This window comes from Rhipicephalus microplus, chromosome 2 (assembly GCF_043290135.1).
Source record: "Rhipicephalus microplus isolate Deutch F79 chromosome 2, USDA_Rmic, whole genome shotgun sequence".
NCBI lineage: Eukaryota > Metazoa > Arthropoda > Arachnida > Ixodida > Ixodidae > Rhipicephalus > Rhipicephalus microplus.
In genome coordinates this window covers 139,099,161-139,122,694 of record NC_134701.1, presented here as the reverse complement: position 1 = coordinate 139,122,694, position 23,534 = coordinate 139,099,161, and the positions used below count along the sequence as shown (strand labels likewise).

The window sequence follows — 23,534 nt, the reverse complement described above, 5'->3', positions numbered from 1 at the left end:
TTGCAATCTATTGAAACGCCTGATCTATCTCATTTACTGCAGCTGAGTTACTTCAAAAGCTTAATTTCGCATTATGCGATGTTTGCAGTCATTCTTCACAGTCAATTCGCCATTCGATGAAAGGTTAAGATTTATCAAGGTAAAATGTCCTCTGAGGAAACTGCGCGAACAGTAAATGGTAGCCGTCTGGCAAGGTGCGCACAGTAAGCACTTCCGAGAGAGGCGCCGGCATATTGGCAGCGCCGCGTGAATAAGTGCACAGCAGCGACAGCGGCCCAGCCTCCCGGCGAGCCGAGCAGCCAGCCGCCCCGACTGGGAGAGATCCGGCGGAAGCCAACGAGATGGAAAGCAACTTTCGCCGCGGCGCGCTTTTTCACAGCCCCCCAGAAAACCCCCTCCTATGAGGGGGGGGGGGGGCAGACGCCAGAGGAGGGGGAAGTAACAGCGTAGCTCGGGCTAAGGTGCAGCGTTGGGCAACTGGGTCAGGCATAGGCTCCTCGCCACGGCTTTTCTGGAGCCAACCAGCGGACACCGTGCTTCCAGGAATTAGGACCGCTGTCGCACCTGTGCGCTCCTGACGCGTACGGCCAAAAATATTTTCACTGGCATGAACCCCCCTCCCCACGGGTTTCCACCCCCTCGTGGCGACTGACACGTGTGCGCATGCGCCGATGGGGCCTAGGTGGCCGAGCGAGGGGGCCCAGCCCCCTTCTCCGCACGGTAGGCCCCTCGCCCGTGGCTGCCCTATCGGGATTAGAGCAGTGATCTCGATGTAGGTCAGCGCAGAGTGGCCGCGCGCGGAGGGGGACTACTTAAGGCAAAGGCCCGGCCAGCGCATTCACGTCTTGGCTCGCCGACAGCGCACTACAGTAGCAGGCGCGTGCCACACAAAAACAGTCAGTTTCGACAGCCAGCCACGCATACGACGGTGAGTGGCCGCAGCAGCGACCCGTCTCGGAATTCAGCGCCTCTATGGATATACACACGCACGTCGAGACGATGACGCAGCGAAAGTGATTGCCTCGCCAGCGGGAGGGGGTTGGGTGGGGGGGGGGCGATAGGGGTGCAAGCTCGTGGCTCAAACCCCACGCGGGCCCCCCACTGCGGGTCCGCGCGGTGTCTCAGCCGCGGGGGCTTGGGCGAGCAGGATATAGATGTGCCACGACGTTCTCATCCTGAACCGTGCTTGGTGCCGCGTGTCGTGCAGGAGGAGCTGAGAAGATGAGGAGCGCAGCCGCGTGTCTGGGCGTGCTGGCCTGCCTGCTGGGCGCGGCCACTGCCGGTTACCACCAGCCTTGGAAGCCGGACGAGATTGTCAAGCTGGTCCACAAGGTGGTCCCGTACCCGCATCCCGTGCCGGTGCCCAAACCCTTCCCGGTGCCTAAGGTGATCCACGTGCCACATGTGGTACACGTGCCCCACGCGGTGCCTGTACCGGTGAAGGTGCCCGTCGTCAAGAAGATCCCTAAACTGGTCCCCGTGGCCAAGTACGTCCCAGTCCCGAAGCCCGTGCCCGTGCCGCACTACGTTAGCGTAGGCGTGCCAGTGCCGGTCATCAAGCACCAGCCGGTGCCAATCTACAAGCACGTGCCGGTACCACGCGTCGTGCCGGTGCCGGTGCCCGTCAAGGTGCCCAAGCTGGTGCCTGTCCCCGTGCACAAAGTCATCCACGTGCCCAAGCCCGTCCATGTGCCAGTCAAGGTGCCCGTCTTCAAGGAGATCATCGTCAAAAAGCCCGTCGAAGTGCCCGTCCCGTGAGTAGCCACTGCTTATCACTGGGAATATTGTCTCTCGAAGGTCCGCAAGATCTTATTGCAACCACAGTAGTGGTCACAGGGAAGCGCGGCAATGAACTATTGGGTGATTTATTTTCTCGTATCCAAAACACGGAAGTCTAAAGGTAATATTTTGTAGCATTCGGATTGAATTTTTAACTAATATTGTAGGGGGATATACACGAAAGGGAAACATTATGTGCCGCAAACTGTTTGCGTGGCGCTGGCTTTAACATTCATTTGCTTATAGGTTAAGCAGTTATTGTAAATTGCACAATACGTTATGCTGTTAAAATTTGTAAATGCTGCTGCACGCGCAGAGACTAACAGGAATTTCATAGAGTGTACATATTGGCAGCCAAGACCAGTCATAAAAAATATGAATGGCACTTACAGGAGCACCTCTTTCAGCTTGTTTGTCTCATCCTTTTATGTGCCACAATTTTCACTATCCGCACTCTCTTGCGTACTTATTTGTACAGGTAAAGTCTGAATTTTTAACCAAATTACGCCCTTGCAAAACGCGAACGCTTGCGTGATGCGCGCTACAGTGCATCGAAGTTCACTGTGATCCTATTCGGGGGAGAAATGACAGCCTTTAGCCTCATTGCTCCATTTCGACTATACATGCGCCTGTTGTTTTCCTGTTTGTCGATGTGATTTTGTCCAATCTTTTGTGTGAAAAGTAGGAATGACCGAGTGGCTTAAAAGTGTCTTACATTCCGTTGCTCTTTACGTATCTATGACGACACCTTTGTATTTCTCTATAACTTCCAAAAGGTATTCCAATGCGAATCAACCGCGGGGAAATAATAACGAATTAAGGTCAGTGCAACAGCCTTCATTTATTCCTAAACTCACATAAACACAAAATATTAAGCTTACATTAGAGAAAATTCAGTAGTCTTATGTGAGTATACTCATATAGAACTTTCACTGTGGTGTTACGAGTACAAATAAGCACGGAAAGCACCCCGCAAGATTTACTGAAGAAGTCCTCGCATTAGGTGTAGAGGTAGTAAAAGTTGTGAAAACAACAAAAACAAATACGTTGTCATGTAATAGGCAACAGCAATACTTGGCTAAGTGAGCTGAATGTCATATTTTTCAACCCTGATTGCGACGTTTACGAAAATATTTTCCTCTGCGGCCATTTCATTCTCTGCACAGATAATCCTAAACTTCAATCAGAATACTGTAACATTGTTATCTCTACATTATGCCTTGAATCCCCAGTCACAATGTCTATAGACAAAATTTTTCGTCGATGAAGTGAGAGGTGGATAAGTGGATATCTTTGTATGTGCTCGCGTGTATACATATACAATTGTAAACACTTTCAGTGAGGGGCTGGAAACCCTCGATATACGCTCCTGGACATGACACGGACGGGGGCACATTGACCATTGATTTTGTTGCGGTACGGTGTTCATTCACACCATTGAAAAGCAGCATGACTTAAGGTTACGCACTGAACTGATGAGCTGTTAGCGCTTACTTGTTCAGACTTAATTGCTTTTTTATTTATAAATAGTGACTCGCCATATCAAGAACTTCGTATCATGTTTACGGTGGGAGCACTATGGGACATGCAGGACTGTGCTATGGAAGACCATTGGTGTGCGAGTGCAACACAGTTTGCTCCTGAAAATTTATTAGTTCTATCGTCGCACCGCTCGAGTGATTGACTACAGGCATGCGTCGTTGTCGACCTGGTGACTGTAATACTCAGCTCTTTTTCATTAATTTCATTCCAGGGCATCCATAGTGCTTTTTGGCGCTACAACTTGTCTAAGTGAATGGCGTACTACACTGTGTGAACATGATTCCACTGACTCTAGTAGTTTACTTTCTTTCTCATTCAGAAGGGAACCATTTCTTATCGCGCGCAAGCGCAATTCGTGATTCGCTAGCTTGTTTCTTTTCGGCATCGCTAGAATAGCGTTTGAACGTGTGATAAAGAAGCGTGGGGGGTCGCAGATGCATGACACATCTGATCGCGTGGAAATAGAAACACAAAAGAGGTCCTTCACGCGCGATGTTCACCCCAATTGCAAATACGGCTCCTCGTGACCACTGGCGCGTGACTTAGCCGTCCAACTCGCTTCTCTTCCCCGTACGACAGCAACACGTCGCGATACCGCACAGATCAGCTTTTTGCGTTCTTATATTTATCTTATTTGCTCAGTTCAACGTGCTGATTCACTCGTCGGACTGGGTAGCCAGCATATCTGAGGCAACAGAAAGAGAGATCGCTGTCCGAGCGGCAGTTCTGGCCTCTCTGGCAGTTCCAGTGATTGCCTGACCCCCGTGACTCCTGTCTGTGACGCGGGGCAGGCACGCTCACCACTTGTGACGGCTTTCCGCTGCACTCGAGAAAGCAACAGCGCAAGAATGGCACTGCGCAAGAAATCAAAAGCAAAAGAGAACATGCCAAGAGGCAATCAGGGCTTCTTCTTCTGTCCGTCCTGCGGCTCGAATCTTCCTTCTCCGTAGCCTTTAATGATGGTCATTGAAAGGAGCAAACGACCGCACTCTTCAGGAAAGCCATTGGCGAGGAAGGTACACCAGGAGGCCGCCATCATTCCACCAAGCTTGTGTCGGGCGCCGTGCCGCTTTCTTTCACTCGTCCGCGTGGCTTTCCTTTATTACTGTATTCCTTTCGCTTGATTGATGGCGTGCAGAATGCGGAGTGATTACACACGCTGGAGTCTGTCACGTGGTAATGACGACGAAACAGAGAATGCTTTCACTGACCCACTCATGTCCTTTCTTTCCCTCAATGAGGGAGGAGGTGGTCTTTATTTCGTCATAAGTACGGAGGCAGCAACTGCGATACATACCCCATCAATTGAGTCAAAGAACTATTGAGTAAGTAAACAAAGGCACGTGCAGGTAATTGCACGTTATAAGCCTTCGTCCTTTTCTTTCTTTCAAACTTTTGATCTATGCTCCCGAGCTTTAAACATAAATGTTGCTCTTGCGACGGTGATCCCCTTGGGTGACCAGCGCACAATTTGTTCATTTTAATGACATCGAGAAGCTCAAGAAATACATTTCCGAAGCGGGAAAACACAATCGACGACTGCGGTAGTAGCGCGAATGTTTTTTCGTTTGACTTTTTTACGTGGAACCCTTATTCGCAACGATAAAACTATCTTCTTTTTTTCCCAGAGAGAACTGGTGCCATAGTTTCGGATTTCACTAGAATCTCGTAACCATATTTCGTAACCACCATATTTGTTTTGTACTGGATTGGTGACCTCATTTCCCAACCATTGCTTAAATTTTTTATTGCGTAACTGACATGAAAGAAGGTATTTCGAGAAAGGCGATGGAACAATGAAAAAGCAGAAGCGCTTAAGTAGGACAATTTCTTTCAACGGATGGATGAAAACATAATTTTGTATGCATGAGCTATGTAATCACAGAGTAACAGGAAACCAAACTGACGTCTGTTCATTTACTCTCGGGAAGATGGCATAGTACAATAATGCAATCGCTACACCCCAAAAGGTAAACATAGACGAGAGGGGAGGGGGTGCTCCTCTTGTCCCGACTTCCGCGACCTGTTAATTTGGTAGATGCATAAGCGCAGTATGGGTGCCTACCTCCCTTCCTCTCCCATTCCATAGATTCGGTATTTACCTCTGCACTCGTCATAAACTAATCAACGGAGAGTATTCATAGTAAGGACCTCAAGCCATTGAGGCTCCAAGCTCTTGGTACCGCTGTACTCCAGCGGCGGAGAGTGCAGAAGAACGCAAAAGCTCTGGGCACGCACAAGCTGGAGTCCCCAATACCAAAAGTTTCTGAATACTAGCATTCGAAGGTCTGCCTCCTCGACTTCACTGAAAGCTTTCGAGAAGTTGTGCCTGTGACATGCGCTGCGCGTTGGATTTATAAGTTTGCCTTTCATCAAGCGCCTGGTATGTGCAGCTCACGTTTGCAAACTGTTGCGCAGAGTTTTGAAACAAGAGATGAGCTAAAAAAAATAAAGCGAAGAAAACCGGAAGAGCAGAATAGGACGTTGAATGTGAGCGTTTGAACTCAATGAGGCATTGCCCCGAGAAACGACTTTCACCTTCACCCGCATTCGCGGCATCCCACCGTCGCCGAGGTCACGTTTTGCTCCGCTTTGAGTGCACGCCCCGCGAACACGAAGAAAAAAAAAAGTAATAATAAATTGAAGTAGGAAGCGAGCAGCAGATCGGGGCGTTGTGCACCTAGCTGCTCGACTTAGCGGCGAAAACGAAGAAACCCGTTTCTTGGGCGGCCCTACCCCGTATACCTTTAGCCGGTACCCCTCATCCATCTAATGCCACAACGACGATGCAAACACTTCGCCTGCACTTGACTTCCGCTTCCTGCTTATATATATTTCAGAGCAACGCTTTGAAATGAAGTGCAAAGTAAAAAAAAGCAATGTTTGGAAAATTTCACGCACGCGTATCGATCGTTTGAGAACTAGTTTCACCACTCTATTTCGCAAGCGAAAAAAAAAAATAGAGAAAACAAACCGACATGGCAAGCGAGCTCCCCAGAAACCAGCTTTGAAATGACGGGGGTAGATGCTCGATCCTGTTAATTTCTGCGTCGGGCTATTTCTCACATATTCCAAACAAAATGGGTGGTAGCGAAAAAAAAAACCAGCGCGAGCACTGGTCTTCAAGGATCGTCAATAACGAGAACTGAAGAAAGTATTCACGCAGGCCATGGGTGACCTGTCAGGCTGGGACGTTTCTGTAACCCTCACCTCAATCTTACATCGATTCACAAGTATCCCTCTTGCCGCGTCGATTTCAATCGAGGAAGTCGCATTGCACGGTCGAATGCGGGGCGCCGTCGCTTCTTCTCAAAGACAGCCTGTCCTGGACGGACCTCGAACGCGCACCCTTCAGCGTCACCTTTTCCCATCGGGTCAACGACTTCGAAGGGCTCGATGACTCGAAGACTCCACGTCTTGTGGCGTGGCACCTTGCGGTGGCAATAACGCGTGACGTGCCAGATTCCTTTTGACACACATCTTCTCTTACTGTTTTGTTTTTCCTCTCCTACATTCGCCGCTTTTGACCCTCGAAGGTGAGAGTCACGAGGAAGCCAGTGCACCTTGTCAGGGAAAACTGATTCGGAAAAAAGAAATACGTGCGCACACTCATATATAAAACGCTATGCGATATGAATTTCTATGCGTCTGTCGGGGTGCTCCTTTTCGCATGACAGTTTCGCAGTTTCGTGGGGCATCTATTTGCTGTTTGGCGCACCTACTCGGTCGATGCACTAGTGAGAGTGGCCTCTCGCTATCTCTCTGATGTTTTTTTTTTTAATCTTTCGCCTATACTCCACCTTTTTCTAGGCACGCAAACAGCCTCAGGCCCAACACCAAGATGTCACGTAAACCACGCTGCCTTTATATCAGGCGCCGCCAAGAACAGGTTTAGGCAAAGTAACGGCACTATGTTTGAGAAGAGTAGCTGTTGTTTGTATCTGTACTTTTTGTTTCATTTTCGCCGTGACCCAACGATCAATGGTCATTTAACCCGGCGATGAGGTTAAATTTTATAGGCACCAGTAAGAGAACTCCAGAACACTGCAGCTGACCGCTGGCTATCTGTCGTCAGTCACTGAAGCAACGAGAAGTAATGTCACAAAGAGAAAATGGAGAATAATTCAGCGCACTAAAAGCAATGGAAGCGTTAAGCATGCACTTGTTGTAGGAGAAAGTATGTATGTCACCTAACTTAACGGGGCTCTAGAAAGGCAGAATTGTAACACTAAAGATCATTTTAAATTTAAAAATCTATTCTTTTATTTGCATTGCTACACTTATTGCTCGAGCAGTGTGGCCAGCGTAGAACCGGAACTGACCTGTGCTTACAAGTTTAGTTCTCATTTTTTTCTCACAGACTGCCCTTTCAATGGCATTGCACGGCTTGTATTTGAAGTGATAATTTTCAGCAATACTATCAATTTTAAAGCAGGGTTGTGCAGTCGCAGGACAAATGTGCGTTGTGCAGAACATCCCAGTGATAATGAATAGTTTTTTATCCGAGCCAAGATGTATTAGGGTAGGCCCTGAAAGCACCGCTCGCCATCTTTGCATTCCACTTTGTCAGGTTCCAGCTGGAGCGACATGGAGTTCCAACTACAGCCCCGCCCCCTTTTTTTTTGGTTTTCGCTGAGCAGTGTGGTGCAGCTTTAAGAACTAGTGTAACGGCAGCAAAATCCATGACCACGTTAAGTATAGATTTTGTTTATTCATAAAGTGAATGAACTTAATTTGACAAGTTCACCACTAACTTCCAATTTAACTCAAAGCAGGTATAGACTGTTGCCGAAGCTCGTCCGAAGGTTTTAAGAAGGCATGACCAAAATGTTAACAGATAGAACGTTCATTTTAGGGAACACTGCGAAAGTTCATTCTTTTCCAACACGCTTTGCGACGGTGGATCAGTGACCGCTAGAAATGTCTTCCTAGATGATATTCTCATCGAGCTTCCGTTTAGTTAACCCGTTATGCGTTCCAGAACAGCACGAAAATCATGTGTAAAACTGCAAATTTGCTTAACAGCGTTGAATCATCGAGTTCGAAATCCTGAAGTGCGTGCACTTTCGCTGAGTAACACATGTGGAGAAGCTCCATGTGTAACTGTCATACCGTATGTGTCTTTACTGGCAAAAAGCTTCGCGCACATGCTAAATATAGCGCAAGTCATTGATACGAGTGGTTCTCTCCTTCCTTCTAACCCTTATTTTGCCTTCTTTTTCTTGGCTTCACTCACTCATGTCAAAAAAACGGTGCCTTCTTTTGCACACATCCCACCTGGGCCCGCCGTTCCCTGTTGTAATACTGGATACAATGAGTTTGTGTTTGCCGATCCATCTACGCAGTCATCACACGGACACAAGTGTCTCCTCGAGCCGTCTTTCGATGCCACGCGAGCTTCGTCCTGGCATCGTCGCAACGTTTCGGCGTCGAAAGGAGCCGTCCCCGTTGAGAGGCTTGTACGCTGTCGCAACTACATGGGCTCTCTCAATCCGCTTTTCAAACAAGCAACGAGGCTTTAGTCCACCCCGTCATTCAGCGATGGCTCTTGGTCGTCGTGTTCGGCTCTTCTCGTGCGCCCTCGTTTGGGAAAGTTCGCTGCACCGCCGTGAGGTCCGCGTCTGCCGAGCCACGTCTCTTACCGAAGATCGACGCATTGCTTGCGCTCCCTCGCAATGGAGAGGTCTTTCTGAAACTACTCTTTCTCGCCACCTACACATAGTCTCCTTCTTCTCAATGGTAAGAGGTCCCCAGTTAGTGTCGGCGAACGCAGTAGGAGCACGTTGTAGGTCAACCGGTGCAACGGACAAGTGGACTCAAAAGGGAGGGAGATGCGAGTCGTGTCTTTTCCATTTCGAGGCACGTGCGATCTTGTTCATGGCAGTACGCTTCGGGCTACTTAAAAGGGAAACACAAGACGCGCGCTGCTTGCCGGCTCGCCAAGCACGCGGATGTGTTCGAGCAACGCCGACAGCGGCGGCACGGACCGTATATTACGGGCATGGAATCCAGAAGCAGAAATCGCCGCCGCCCGCGGCTGCACGCACCTCCCGGTCACTGAGCGCTGCAGCGGCCAGAAAGGGTCAGTCAGCCCTTGACCGACAAACGCGACTTCTCGCAGTCCGTTCGTTCCCTCCACTTTCGACGATGTAGTTGAGAAGCGAGAGAATGCGACGTGCCGGTAAGGGGGCGTGTGGCAGGCAATGTAGAGAGAGAGAACGGTCGAGAAGGGTTCTGAAGATACACGGGGAACATTCGAATTAGCCGAGCATAAGTCGGGTGGGTGGACACGACGAGGAGTTGGCGTAGCTTTCGGAACGAAAACAGAAGGGAAGGGGCCGTTCCGCCATCTTGGCGTGTGTCGATCCGTGTCTCACAGCAGTGGAGCGTGCATGGCCTGCGTGGCGGGAGAATCAGCGACCTCGTTTCGCAGAGAGCAAAGCGGCAGGCAAGAAGCTGGCCGCCTGGCCCCGACGGCCGGAGAAGGCACGGGCTGTCCCCTTCGAAAACAGACCTCCCTCCCTCGCTCCATCGCTGTCGCTCACCGCGTGGTGCCTCTCGCTCTCTTTAACGATACACCTCCAGAGCGTGGCCGACAACGCTGCCTGTCTGTCAGGCACAGCGACGACCGGCGCGACAACCTCTCGGCGAAAAGCGATCGGCCTCGTCCTTGAACTTGACTACGACGAGCTGAAGTCGTCGTCGCTGCTATGCCTCTCTCACCAGTTGCCGAGAGAGTAAGAGGCCCGCACGTAATGTGTCTTGGCGGTGAAGTGACCTCGAAAAGAAAAACGCGCGCTGTGCCCAGACAATCTGCAGGCGTTCACAACAGGGCGACGGAGCAAACAGAAGCGTAGCAATGTGCCGTGGCGTTGTGTTTCTGTTATGGAGCTGCTGGAGGAGACGCTGACAGTGAGGGCGAGACTAAGACTGCTGAGCCATGCATTGTCTTATAAGGTGGCCTACTTTCTTTTTTCAATTACATCATAAAAAGTTAAATGTGAAAGTGACCGATCTTCCGGGCAGACTTAGGGTGAATTAGACATTTAATACACTCTAGCAGAATCGAAGAAGAAATGTTATTTTGCGAAAGGCCACGCCCTCTTTGAGAAACACAGTTTTGTTGTGGCGCACAAGAAGCTGTACATGAAACAGTTCCATCGAAGTTCGGCATGCATCCTGTGTGGAACTGCATTGGGGGCAGCAGACCGAGGAAGCCAGGAAAGCTGCAGCCCAGATAAGTCGGGCGAAAAAAAAAAAAGTGAAAAGTGCAGGCGACTAATGCCATTGCCTTGAGGTTAGGGAAAAGCGAGCGTGCAGCACTAAATCATGAGCTGCCACCGTTTTCTCTCGCTTGGCAGTCGTGCTTGAGCTGAGCCTGATTGGGACCCCAAAGGCTGGTCTTTGCTCATGGAAGTAGAAGACTCATCCTTATCATCAAGGTTCACACCAGCCAAGAGGCTGAATGCCTTCAGAAGAGATATAGCTATTATTGTTCATGCTTTATACGTGCGAAAACGGCGACGGGGTCATGAGGCATGCCATAGGGTATTCCGAATTTTTTTACATGTGCCGACATCACACAGTACACTAGCCTCTACCATCTCAACTCCGTCGAAATGCGACCGCCACTACCGAGATCAAGCTCGCATCTTTCCGGTCAGCGGACAAGTACCTTGAACACTAAGCCACCGCAGCGGTTAACTAGTAATAAGCTCACCTTCACTAGGAACACTGAAAGGCCGACGCTTGAAGAGAAACCATTTGCTATATCCACCCATTCGAGTTGAATGGATGTCGCTGTATATAATACGCTCGAAATCAAGGCATGAGTTTTGTCGCAGTATATGATTGTGGTACAAGTTCCGGAAGTAGAATAATGTGCGGAATGTTTAGGAAAACTATGGAGGTTTAGCGAGACTAAATATGGCACGTACAAAACCTACACAACTGGAGACCACAGCTACATGACAGCTAATGCGACTTACAGATTCACAATAGTGGAAGCTTGAGCTAGTTGCTGCGTAGTCATGTGTCTACCCTGTCCCTTTTTCTTATGTTCGCGCGCTCAAAAAAAAGACTTGCATATACACATCCAGTGCCAAAAAAAGGCAATAAAGAAACGGCTAAAAAATCTACAGATAAGTGGGCTGTAATAACAAAGAGCCAATGTGAAGCACGTGAACTTTTGAAATTTCCAAGACTCGCCACAGCCTACTGGTTGTATCAGGTCACAGGTTCTCTATCACTTTCGCAATAGTACGTTTTCACTATTAGAATTTCCGTGTTCGACACCTGAAGTGATCAACTCCCGATCTGCTCGAGAATACGGGCTTTCGAAGCTTTGTTTTTTAAATCGTGTTATAGAGCTTATTGCACAGAAATTCCTACGTCGGCGTGTTGGTTGTGAGCGGAAAATCATTACCTGATGTATGACCAAAAAATTGAGAACGATGCAAATAATATAATTAACAAAAATTCTGTGGATAAAATAAAAAAAAACTGGGCCAGTATGAGGATGGAAACCAGGTTGTTTGGGTGCGCGTGGGGATCGCATCCGGGTAGTTCGCACGGCGAGCGGATGCTCAAGCACACAGCCACACGTCTGTTTGTAACCGCAGTTAAAATACCTTCCTCTGCTTGGAAGTGAAGTGTAAGTAACTCTTATGCTTCACAAACACCCGCGTCCTGTATACATGCTTCACAGTACAGCATGAAATATTGCAATAACAATACGTGGTACAAGCGTGCATTGTTGGTGGGCGTGAGAACATGTGATTATCATTGTTTAAAGTCGGTCAACCACTACAAAAGGCACATACTTTACTGCACCTATTTCCTTAAGGCCGCGCAGTGGGTGCAAAGCAAGGTCGAACAAATTTCATGCACTAAGTGTTTGAAGTACGCACTATGGACAGAATATCGCTATTGCGTTGAACTCTCAACGGCGAAGCTTGTAAAATGAGGCGTTCAGGGGCGGCACTCGTTTATATAACAGAAGAGCGGTCACGACAAATGAAGTGGTAATCGTGGAACCAGCCTGTGTACCAAGCCAACCAAACCTCGTCTTCTTCGCAGTTGAGTAGTACCATCTACATTTCCGAGTAGCACTCATCTTCTTCACTACACTTCAAAAGACCCAAAATCATTTTTCTTCTTTATTTCGTTTTGAAGAATTTTTAGTCGATTGTTACGCGTCTGCACCTATGTGGGGCTCAGGCCGTGTCTTCTTAATTGCTAAACAAAACGTAAATTTTAAGCGCTTGTACTTTTCTGTGTGCCAATTCTTCTATTCCGGCGTTGTGTACGTCTACTTACGAAGAACATATAGAGCCTCGTATTGTCGTCACTTGGTCACGTGTCACACAGCGAAGACGTCACGAGAGAAGCTTACGCATTGCAGGCTCTGGCTTGGTAGAATAGCAACAAAGGGGACACGAAAACATCGCATCCACGGTCCACACGCACACAAAGAACGCCTTCCTTCCCTGAACCCTCTCGCCCACTCCACCCCCTTTTTGTGCGCGTCTACTACGCTCCCATGTTCGCGCTTCGGACGCGGCGAAAAGAATGGCTCGCACCGGCTCCTTGTAGTATTACTACGCTAACCGGTGGCGTGTACGCACAGGCATCAACAAGAAAAGTTTTGAAGAGCCGTTTCTCACCCTCGCGCTGATCACGCGCCGCTAGCCAAGCCGAGCCGTTCCAGAACGCGAATAAGCTATCGCTGTCCTCCCGTTCACCGAGAAGCACACTAGCTGTTTCTCCACCCGTTTTTTATAGATTTTTTTTCTCCACAAGTGCGATGAATCCTCAGATGCATCGAATGTAAAAATAACAAAGGACTGGACACGCAAAATTGAAAGGACCTTTAGCAGGAATGAGCCGAAGTAAGAAAAGTGGCCAGTTTTGACGATGCAATGTGTCTCGAAAGAAGAAAGAAGTGGAAAAGAAGGAAAAAAAAGGCAAAAATAGTCTATATAGCCTCCTTTCGCTCGTTCTTTTAGGCTCGTTAGTTTGCACGACCTTGTTCTACGCCTAGTCCATCTTTTGTTAAACTTCTTCTCATTTCTCGCCGCTCAGGCGTCTTCGTGCCTTCGGCAGTGCCCCATAGCGCGCTCGTCTCACCCCCGCCGCCTGCGTCGCCAATAGCGGCAGGCGAAGGCACTGGCGCAGTAGTGCCACCTTCTTCTTTTTCTCTTTCTCTGAGCCCGCAGCGAGAGAGCAGTTTTAGCGCGGATTCAATGGTCGACTTAATGGTTGACTGCGCGGCCACGCGAGGAGGCTGGTTTCCTCGTAAAATGAGAGAAACCGAAGGCGCATCTCAGAGGAGGTCTGCTCCCGCGCGTCCATTTTTTCCTCTACATTCCTATTCGAAGCACTCTCATAAAAGAAAAAGTCATGAGCGATTCGAGTAAGAAATACGGGTAATAAAAATGCGCCCCGAAGGCATTAAAAGCAGCAAGAGATGCCGCTGCTCCTCTGAAGTAAGCATTCTATTCTTCGCTCCGTGTCTTACGGTGTGCGCTTAAGAGAGGGCGGCGATTCCAAATCGTTCGGTGCCTGGAGGCGTACCGTGAAAGAAGGAAGAACAGAAAGTGCTCAAAGCGAGCCGCGAAGTAGAAAAAAAAGAAAACTACGCAGACCCCCCCAAAAGCCACGTGCCCGTTATGTTACTCTACTTCATCTAAAAGGTTACCGTCGCCTTGGCTCTCAAACGGACAGTTTTCCGCGCACTGCTCGCGCTTCTCGATCATCACTGGGTCTCCCGCGGCGTTCTTCGCTCGCATAATACCCCGTACCTCGAATTGGAAGGCAAGGAAAACAAAAGACAGAGGAACGTCTCTATGATATACGCATTGACGCAGAGGGACCGATTCACTTCAAACCTGTGTTCTTGAGCTCTTTTTCTTTTTGGCTCGTAATCGACGCGCGCTGGAGGCGCACTTTTTGTCTCCACCCGGGGACTACGTGCATCTTCTTTGTAGAACGATTTCGCAGTTACTGGGATTATTTTGGGACCCGTAGAAGCCTACGGACATTCATCTATGCAGGTAGGGTATTGCTTGGGGAAGAATTTGCTAAAGAAGATCTCGCTAAGTCGCACCTCCTTTTCTTTTGTTCGCCCGCCTTCCAGAGAGCAATCTGTTTCTCGGCGGCAATTATGTTCTCGGGCCGCACTTTTGTACGGCCCCTCAATTACCTCCCTAAGTTGTTTCGCTCGAGCTTTTCGCAATTACCGACGTCTGCAATATCTTACGTCCTATATCGTCTCATGCATGTACAGTATACAGAAATAAGCGAGAAGGGCGACGTCTTAGTCTCGCGATCCAATTTTTTGTAAAAAAAGACTTGTCGCATAATCTTGATCAGTCCTTTTTTTTTTCTGCGTTGCCCTGTAATTCGAGGGGGCGTACCGCGAGTGCGCAATAGTGTGAGCAACAAGCTGGGATACTATTATACCCTGTAGAAGCATGCCCTTAGTATGCCACGCTGTACATTCATGGGAATTACACACCTTCAGAGCGCACTAGATCATAGACGACCCCCATCGGCAATACATACTTACATTCTTGTTTATTTTGAGCAGCAACCGCTTACGTGCCCCCTCGCAGAAATCGCCTTTCTTTTATGTAGCTTGAAGAATGGACACCGCTTCGATCTCAGTCATGTTCATGGAAACATAGTTGCCAGTGCAAACAAGGTCATCAAGTACAAACAAAGTATGAATTACGAAAAGGTGGAGCGAAGTTCTACAAGTTTTTGCGCCACATGTTCACGTATCCTGATGAACAAGTAGCTTGGCTTTTTATATTAGGTAACTGTATTTCATGCAAGTGCCACAGAGCACAGCTGATGGTGGGCAAGTCAGCGCAAAAATTCGCTCAACGCCGAAGTAGAACGTTCGTTGCTTGGACCGTGACGCAGCGCATTGCAGATGAACAGGCAGAAGAGTACTTGTAGGCAGACAGTACTGAGATGAATCGTAAACACGTATCACTTGTGAGGCGTTCTTGATAGTAGTGCACGAAGCCTGCGAGAAGATATGTAACCTTTGTTCTCATGGCGGCCATGGACTGCCGAAACGTTTGCACTGCATCAGTGTCCCACTTTACGAGAGCCCGTTAGCCTTCCCTTCTAACAGGTGACATTAGGATGTTTCCAGGTGTCAATATTTCAACACTTCCCTGCTTCATATTGATATTCTGCCACCATTCAGCGTGTGACAACGGCAAATAGACAAAGACCGAAAAACCAGAAAGCAGAGGGGGAAAAGTATTGGGAAAGTATCAGCTGGGCTCGCAGTGACCCCTCTATTCTGGTCCGACGGCGAACTGGAAACAAACTCGCTAGAAAGCGTGCGCCTTTGGAGTGGAGCTCACAAACAAGGCAGGCCTGCATCTCTTTTGGTGCGTGACGACTTTAAAGTGCGCAAGAACAACGCGTCCGATGTCCATGCAAGGTGAGCGCGATGGAGAAGAGGGACATGATAGCTTCTCCTCACGCACTCGCCCCTGGCTTCTACCTGCATGACCGGCCGTGTTGTCCGCATTCCTGAAGACTCGCCGCTATAGCTTTGCCTGTCTTGTTTAGAAGGCGCTTGTTTTGGGCACCCTCGAAAGCAGCCGCGGCAACGCGCGTTGGTAAATAGGTGATCTCCGACGACGTCCCAGCTCTCCCTGTAACCATGCTATGGAGACGCCAGGAAAGCGTTCCTACTTCCGCACTGCCTGCAGGAACCAACTCCGGAAGCTTCCCGGAACTGAACGGAGGCATTTGCATTCGGGAACTGCTCGTATGCGTGCACGTAGGAAAGAAAAATATGGTGGCGACAGAAATGGGGCACCGCACATTAAGTTACTGAAATTTCTCGTAACGACCTGCTTTTCCGATTCTTATCGTTCGTGAGGCCGTTGCCTCCAGTTCGGACGCCGTCTGTCGCACATCGGTGGGCAAATATAGGCTCTCTATATAGAGAAGCGTGTGAGCGAGAAAGCGCTTGACTCTGGCAGTGCAAACGGCGCATCTAGAACGTTAAATAGCTCGCGGAAGAAAAAGAAAGCACACTTCCTTTCCTAGAGTTCACGTTTCCTCTTGGTCATTTCGATGACCAGAAGGAGGCTGGCCGGTTCTGGTTTTGCATTGAGGAAGACACTGACCCGACCAGTCCACTTCCTGACTGATTAAGTGCTTCTCCGTTGCTTCCCATTGCTCACAGTTGCTCTCCCGAGCCAACGTTTTCTTCCTGCAGTTTGTTTCCGCATGTTTTCCTTGCTCAGCCACCGAGATCACCTACTTTAACGCTGACGACGTTCATCATGGTGGGCTTTTCACCCTCTCAAACACTGACCTCGTTATGGGAGGGCATTCGTGTGAATAAGTCTCCTCTTCCTCCTTAATGTGTTCTCACTGGGTCTCTTTGTAGATTAAGCGTTTTTTTTTTAATTTTAAAACGGGAGAGCTTCCTCAGCTGTATGCTTCTCTAGCTTATGCGATACGTCAACGCCTTGTTTCCGCTTCCATTGCACTAAGTACCAACGTATGTATGCATCTCTCCAAGGCGCACTATCCTCATATGCTGCATCATTCACGCTTTTGTTTCACACTGCACTGCTGGGCTCGAGTCAAAATTTTTCATAAATTGAAAACCGCATCCTGAGAGCGTTTCTGATACCTTGTACAGCGAACAAAAGCATTCGGTTTACTGTCGCAGCAGTTTAGACTTGAACATTTGAAAGCTTCGTGATATGTGCAATGTGCTGCCATAAAGGTAACTTCAGTGAGTGTTGTGCTCGGAAATCAGATGTTTTTTGTCATGTTTTCCAGTTGCAGCATGTGAACTGCATGCATTTAGCGGTCGGAGCTATTAGTGATATTGCACTATACAATTAGCACCTACAAGTTGCTAGTTTGGTGGTTGTCACCAAAAATTAGCTTCCCAAGGGTCCAGAAAGATGAAGCTGCCCTAGTGTAGCAGAGAAATCCTGGCCACTCTTTCCAAACTTATTGTTCATTTGGCCGTTTCAGTGTACCCAAAGACAAGCTACAAAGATTCCGAAGAGCCTACTCAATGTGTGGGGTTTGGTTTTAGGAAGCCTTGCAACAGCATGCTGCCTCACAAATGTGCCATAAGCCGAAGGCCACAACTAGTCTTTATAGGTTCTTTGCTTTCGATTGTCGTCATCGGCGGTGTAGCGAAGCGTTCAGCGTTTTCAACAAAATGTCGCAAATAATGGGCACACGCTTCCTGCCTGGCATGACAGGGTCAATTATTATAAAAGTCTTCGCGCTTGACTAGGCAAACGACAGTTATACGCTATATTACGACACCACTTTATTTTTGTGGAATCTGCCATCGATTGTACAGTGCCTTCGCTTGTTCATTGCCGCCTGCCTTACACTCCTCGAGAGTAATGTAAGACATTCACTGATGACTTGTGATAGCCTTGTTCTTTGGTAGGCTGCTGCAAGAGCACCTGTACGTATATCGCGGCTTGGCATTTTTTGGCTATAATAGATCACTTCATAAACGGCATGGCGTCTGCTGAAAAGCTATTGCGCAACTGTAGCTGTGCTGCATTCGAGGATCTGCAATGTTTTCTGCTTCTACGTCTGTACGAGTCTGGTACAAACAAGTTGCGTTGTTCTGAGCGCTGCTGTTGGACATTACTTAAAGCAGAAGTTAACATGCTCCCTTGAAGGGTGAAGCGTGATTTAAACCTTGCAAGACGACAGGAGGAGCATTGATGAAAAGAGTCTGATTATGGCCCTTTAGCAGCGAGGTTAACGAAATTTGCATTTCCCTCCCCACTTTTGCTCGAAGGGCATGCTCCTGGGCCAATATATCAAAGCTTTGTTGATCTTGTGATACCATTAAGGACAGATAGAGCTCTATAAAGATGGGGCTCTATCCGTCTGGCATCGTTCTACAGTGAAATCTGAACCGAACATGTTCCTCCTGAAGGACTGCTGAAGACGGTGGCAAAGGCTGGCCAGTGCATGTATATATACGTGTATTCATATCTATATATATTCACGGGGTCTCAATTGGGCGTGGTGTGGAAAACTATTCTGCCGCGAGTCGGGCCCCATGATCGACTTCTTCAACGCATTCACTCTTTTATACGTGCAACGAATACAGCAGATGTAGGTTCGCGGAAATGCCTTGTAGACGAGGCTACACTTTGAGAACAGCGGTCTTGCAAGCTTTTCCGGCACTACTGCTAGCTACGGCCTCATATGTTTCTGCGCCGCGCACTGCCGTGACAACACACTTGGCAGCATTGCGAGCGTGTCACACGGTGGAAGACGAGAGAATGGTTGCGTCTACTTTTGGCCAAAACCAAAGAAGAAGCACACAGTGGATATGACAAAAAGAAGTAAAAAAAGAAGAATAACGTGCACGATGGCGTGTGCAAGACGACGAAGACGGAGAGAAAGCTGTTTTGTCATAGTATTTTTTGTTTTTTGCTAGGTCATTTAACGGCTTTCTCTGCTTCCTTGTCCTTACCTCGACAAGCTTCGAAATACATACCCTGCATGGATGTTGTCTACGGAGGCTTCAAACATCCGTGATCGTTACGTGCGCGGAAGAACTTTTTGCTGATGCTTATTATATTTTTTTCTGTTGCAGTTAACTTTGTCTTCTCGCCCTGAGGGACGGCGTTCGAGTGAGTTTGGGTAGGCTTTGATGAACGTTCCGTTAACCAGTGCCTCCGATTTATTCCTAGGTTGTAAATGGTAAATCACCTAGGAGTTGATCGGGACATTCTTAAGCAGGGTCTTCTACATGGTAACACTCCTGGTGGTACTCCCATTGTAGCAGGTTGATGCTTCCTGTGACTTCATGAACATTTATGCTCGTGAAAGAACCCGAGGTGGTCGATATTTCCGGAGCCCTTCACTACGACGTCTCCCGTATTCGTATGGTGGTTTTGGGAAGTTAAAACTTCACATATCAATCAATCGTGAACATTTATATCGCGAAGGAAGCGCAGACATTTCCCTCAGCTAAATGTGTTCAAGTGCACCTTGGCAATGTCATTGTGTCAGTTTGATTTTCATGATGTCCGCTTTTGATATTTCCGCGAAGAAGTCTTTTATTACCATGGGATCACATTTTTTCTCTCTCTATTTGTCTTCCTTCGCAGAGTCTACATTAAGAAGCACACGCACTACGGCGGCGGAGGCTACGGCGGAGGTGGCTTCGGAGGAGGCGGCTTCGGCGGTGGCGGCTTCGGTGGTGGCTACGGCGGCGGCGGCTACGGTGGTGGCTACGGCGGCGGCTACGGCGGTGGATTCGGTGGTGGCTACGGAGGCGGCCATGGCTGGCACTGAAGAGCGTCGACAGTCTAGCACGTGCCACGACCATTCTAGATGCGTTCGGACCAACCCAAGGGACATAAAAGGAAGTGAACGCCGGCTCCCCGCTTTCCGCTCGCCGTCGCCCTTCCGTTGGGTCACATCCTCGCGTGCGCAATGACGTCAAAGGATGCTGGCTGCCGTCACGAGCGGAGAGTGGGGAAGCGGGAGAGAGAAAGGGGATTACTCAACCGTACCCCTTTCTCAGAAGGGAACGCTTTAGCTAAACAAATTTTTCGAAGAATCTTCTTTCCTTCGCTTTTGAAACAGTAGAAAACAATTTCAACAACGCAGGGCTTTGCCGTTAGGGTTGTTCTAATCACTGATGTAGAAAGTGCATTTCGTGTTTATTCACACCACAAAACATGGGTGATGTTACGACTTATGAGTGCCATTGGCAGTTTGTTGCTCGATTCCGCGTCGCAGGGCGCGAATGCGAGCCAACCGCCTTGACTGTCACTCGAAAGACTTTGTTTTCAAAGCTCTTCATCGAGATGACTGCACTCGAGAACGACTGACAGACCGCGATTCACGAGGTCTGATAAAAAACTAAACAATGATCTAGATGCCGAGGATATGGTAGGTGCCTTCGAAGTATGTGAAACTACGCGAGTTTGTACAGCGGAAGCAGGTTTTCAAAAAAAAAAAAGTGCTAATGAAACCACGTCAGAACCAGTACAGCTCACGTATATTCCCTGTTGCCAGCCCCAGTCAACGTTATTTTTGTTACTTTTTTTCGCGTTCCCTGACAAAACTGCAAGCGCACAGCTAGCTCTTAATTTCCAGTAGGAAGGAACTCGAAGGTAAATAGGGCTATACGTCTTGTATACTATTGCGCGTCCTTTGCGCCTCGCTCCCTTAGTAGCGTAGTGTTCTTTAGAGCCTTCTTCAATGTCTGACCTCACCCCTCCCCCTCAGCCCCTCCCCGTTTCCACTTCCCCTTTCCTGGTCACAGGGAGCCACACTGGGTCGGTCAAAACTTGACCACCAAGTGCCTTCGTTCCCCTCGTTAGTATTCACATCTTCTTTTGTTTCCCGTTCTACGCCGGCTCACGCAGCCTTGACGCTTCTGTAAAAAGAACCTTTAGGTCTGTCTCGTTCTCACTTTCTTTCATGAAACTTTTGTTTACTTCACGTTTTTTTGTTCTTTAGTTCTGTTTTTCATAGGAGCACGTGCAATCTTCAAATGGTTCGCGCACCGCTTGGCGGTTCGTCGTTTTTGAACATTTCTAAAGAAATGACGCACACGCATACCAAACGTTTTCTTCCGCTTGCTGTCGCAGACACCGGCTACGCTGCTTGTATGATAGCGCGATGAGAAATCGACACTAAAGAAATTGTATGGCCACGTTGTTTCGTGATAATCTGTTAACCGCCTTATTGGACATTTGCAATACTCGATTATCGAGCCGAGACAAGTGTACTTGCGCGCATTGCTCCTGTCATTTTCCTTGAGTTGTGTATATATGTAATTCATTTTTTATTCCTGTTTTTTTATTATTACCAACTATGTCGAATAAAGAAAACGTTGTTGTATTTAAAAAAAAACTGTTGTCACGTGCCTTCTTATTCTCTCTTCTTTGAATGCCCGGAAACACGAAATCACAACAAGCCCGTTTTTAATTTTCCCTCCAAGCACGCAAAATTATCTATAGTAGTGTCATGGCCGTCAGCAGTAGGGTGCAAAAGGGGCACTTGCTTCCTCAAACCACAGCAGCACTTGCCCTCACCCAAGCTGGACCAGTGCTTTTTTCTCTCTCAAATCACAATGCAACAATGGTTTGCAACCCCTCCCCCTTTCTAGAGAAAATTCTGCCGATGACCTTGAGTAGGGTGAAAGCTTAGAAGTATGAGGCCTTTCCTCCTTGAAGGCGAATGCACAAAAGCCTGCAGATAGTGAAGGTGCCACGGCGTCGCCTACTAAGGCATGTTCAGCTGCACCTGTCAGATCAAAGGATGAAACAAGACAACCCGTTCGCAAACTAAACAGACGGTCGATGACAACTTTAGAAACGATGCTTTCGTTGTTTGTGTGTTGTGACCGTGGCTGCTGCTTTCGTCTTGTCCAATATTGTCTCACTGCTGCTAACGTAGCCTTGCAAACCTCGAAATGTCTAACGAAGCCTGGGTGTGGGGCAGCAAGGTAATGCAACCAGTGGCGTTAAGCAGTGGCTACATGGACTAAGGCTTCGGTTAAAAACATTTAAGAAGCTTTACCGTGTCCTCCGAGATTCTCCGCATTGTCGGAGTAAGTAGGCAAGAGTTACAGGATCACGTTCAGACGTCGCGTGGGGCCTCTTTGAGCGTTATGTAGATGTTAAATGGTTCGTTTGATAAGCTGCGATTCCCTGCTAGATGGAACCTTGCTCTTCTCTCCCAACAGCATCGAAGATGACCAAAAGACCATTTGTTTTTGGAGTGGATGAGTCATGCTTTTTTAAATTTCTTGTATCAGAGCATTAATCATCCCATTATTTAATTCTGTTCTGCAAAAAGTCTGCTACTAGTTGTTGAGGGACATTTTTGATCTCAAGTTCACTGATTAGGTTCGCTTCTATGTTTGAGTCATTTAAGCAAATTAATATGCTCGAGAGATGCGTACGTTATTGACACATGAGATCTGTTTATTATTCCGGACAGCCGCTTGGTTCCCAAAGTACTATCCGCCATATTGGGCACAGCGTGCACGTGTCAGCGCGCATGTAATGCTGAGAATGAAAGGCGGCGACAGCGACTGCAGCGTCGAGGGGTATGATGTTCTTGAGCAACTTCTCGGTGATGCACGTTGCTGTCCTTACAGAGGCTGTGACGACCCGTAGTAAGTAATTTTGTCTCGTTGCGCAATTAGCTGCACACACTGTTTGAGCCGACGTCGATTGCATTGAATAGAGGTAAGGCCCAGAAGATCCGCTCAGCTGATGCTTCTGTTTCCAGCGATGCTCACATTCAGTATAAACACTCGTGTAGTTGAGTTCATGAGCGTGCACTTTCAAATTAAGTATTACTCACTCCCTAAAATACAAGTGCAACAATCGGAAGGCAGGCATTTGGTTCACTATGGGAATTGGTAGGCTGACGCCGTCAAAGGATTGAAGCACTACTGGCCAGTTATTTCCTAAACTAAATGTGATTGCTCTTACATGGAGACATCGGCAAAGTTTGTTAGATTGACTCACTGCAACAATTTTGAGGTGCATCAAGTTGGCTCTTAACCCAAGCGGGTAGCAAGTGGCGATCGCATGTGTAGGGCAGAGCAATCTTCAACCTCTCTGGCTACCGTCCACTCCAGTACAAGAACATATAATTCTATGAGGAAAGCCAACAATCGCGTACGCATCAAGTCATAACCTACGAGTAATTAACGAAAGCGCGAGCCCACCAAATGTGTAAGAAGATTCAGAAATAACCGTATGTAATAGCGCAAACTATGTACGGTGAGCATATCGCAGCTTTAAACGGCCTATAAGACACATGAGTGCTTCAAAGGTGTCCATGAGTGATCCACGGGGCACTCACGAGGGAGCAGGTGTTATTCATCTGTTCACTCTTGTAATAAACAGGTATAATATGTTTAACACTTCGGCCCACCACCCCGATAGAAAAGTGTACTTGTTTTCTTCATTCCTTCTATCAATTGGTGTCATTCTGGCATATCGCTTCTGTTACATTTTAAGCTGGCAGTGAAGGGTGACCACGACTACAGACGTGAAACATTGCGCCAATCACTTCTCTGAGCTATAACCAGCTCTCCTTTGGGGAGAACGTGCAAAATGAGAGAGCATTGCTGCAAGACATCTCAAAACGATACCAGGCTAGTATTTCATCAGAAGTTTTGGACACTTAACATAGCA

General features: G+C 48.1%; 1 protein-coding gene across 1 annotated transcript; it reads left to right on the top strand.

The window, feature by feature from the left end:
- The first annotated feature begins 812 nt into the window (after positions 1-812).
- Positions 813-21,231, top strand: LOC119170699 (uncharacterized). The gene is made up of 3 exons (XM_037421940.2): positions 813-928; positions 1,208-1,754; positions 19,473-21,231. Exons 2-3 carry the CDS (start codon positions 1,222-1,224, stop codon positions 19,657-19,659), a joined length of 720 nt encoding a protein of 239 aa, XP_037277837.1. The 5' UTR covers positions 813-928; positions 1,208-1,221; the 3' UTR covers positions 19,660-21,231.
- Positions 21,232-23,534: the final 2,303 nt, after the last annotated feature.

Excerpts from the sequence above, each read along its gene's own strand:
- LOC119170699 (XM_037421940.2), top strand. The coding sequence starts at position 1,222 with ATGAGGAGCGCAGCCGCGTGTCTGGGCGTGCTGGCCTGCCTGCTGGGC. Across the intron at positions 1,755-19,472 it reads CCCGTCGAAGTGCCCGTCCC|AGTCTACATTAAGAAGCACA; the intron begins GTGAGTAGCCAC and ends CTTCCTTCGCAG.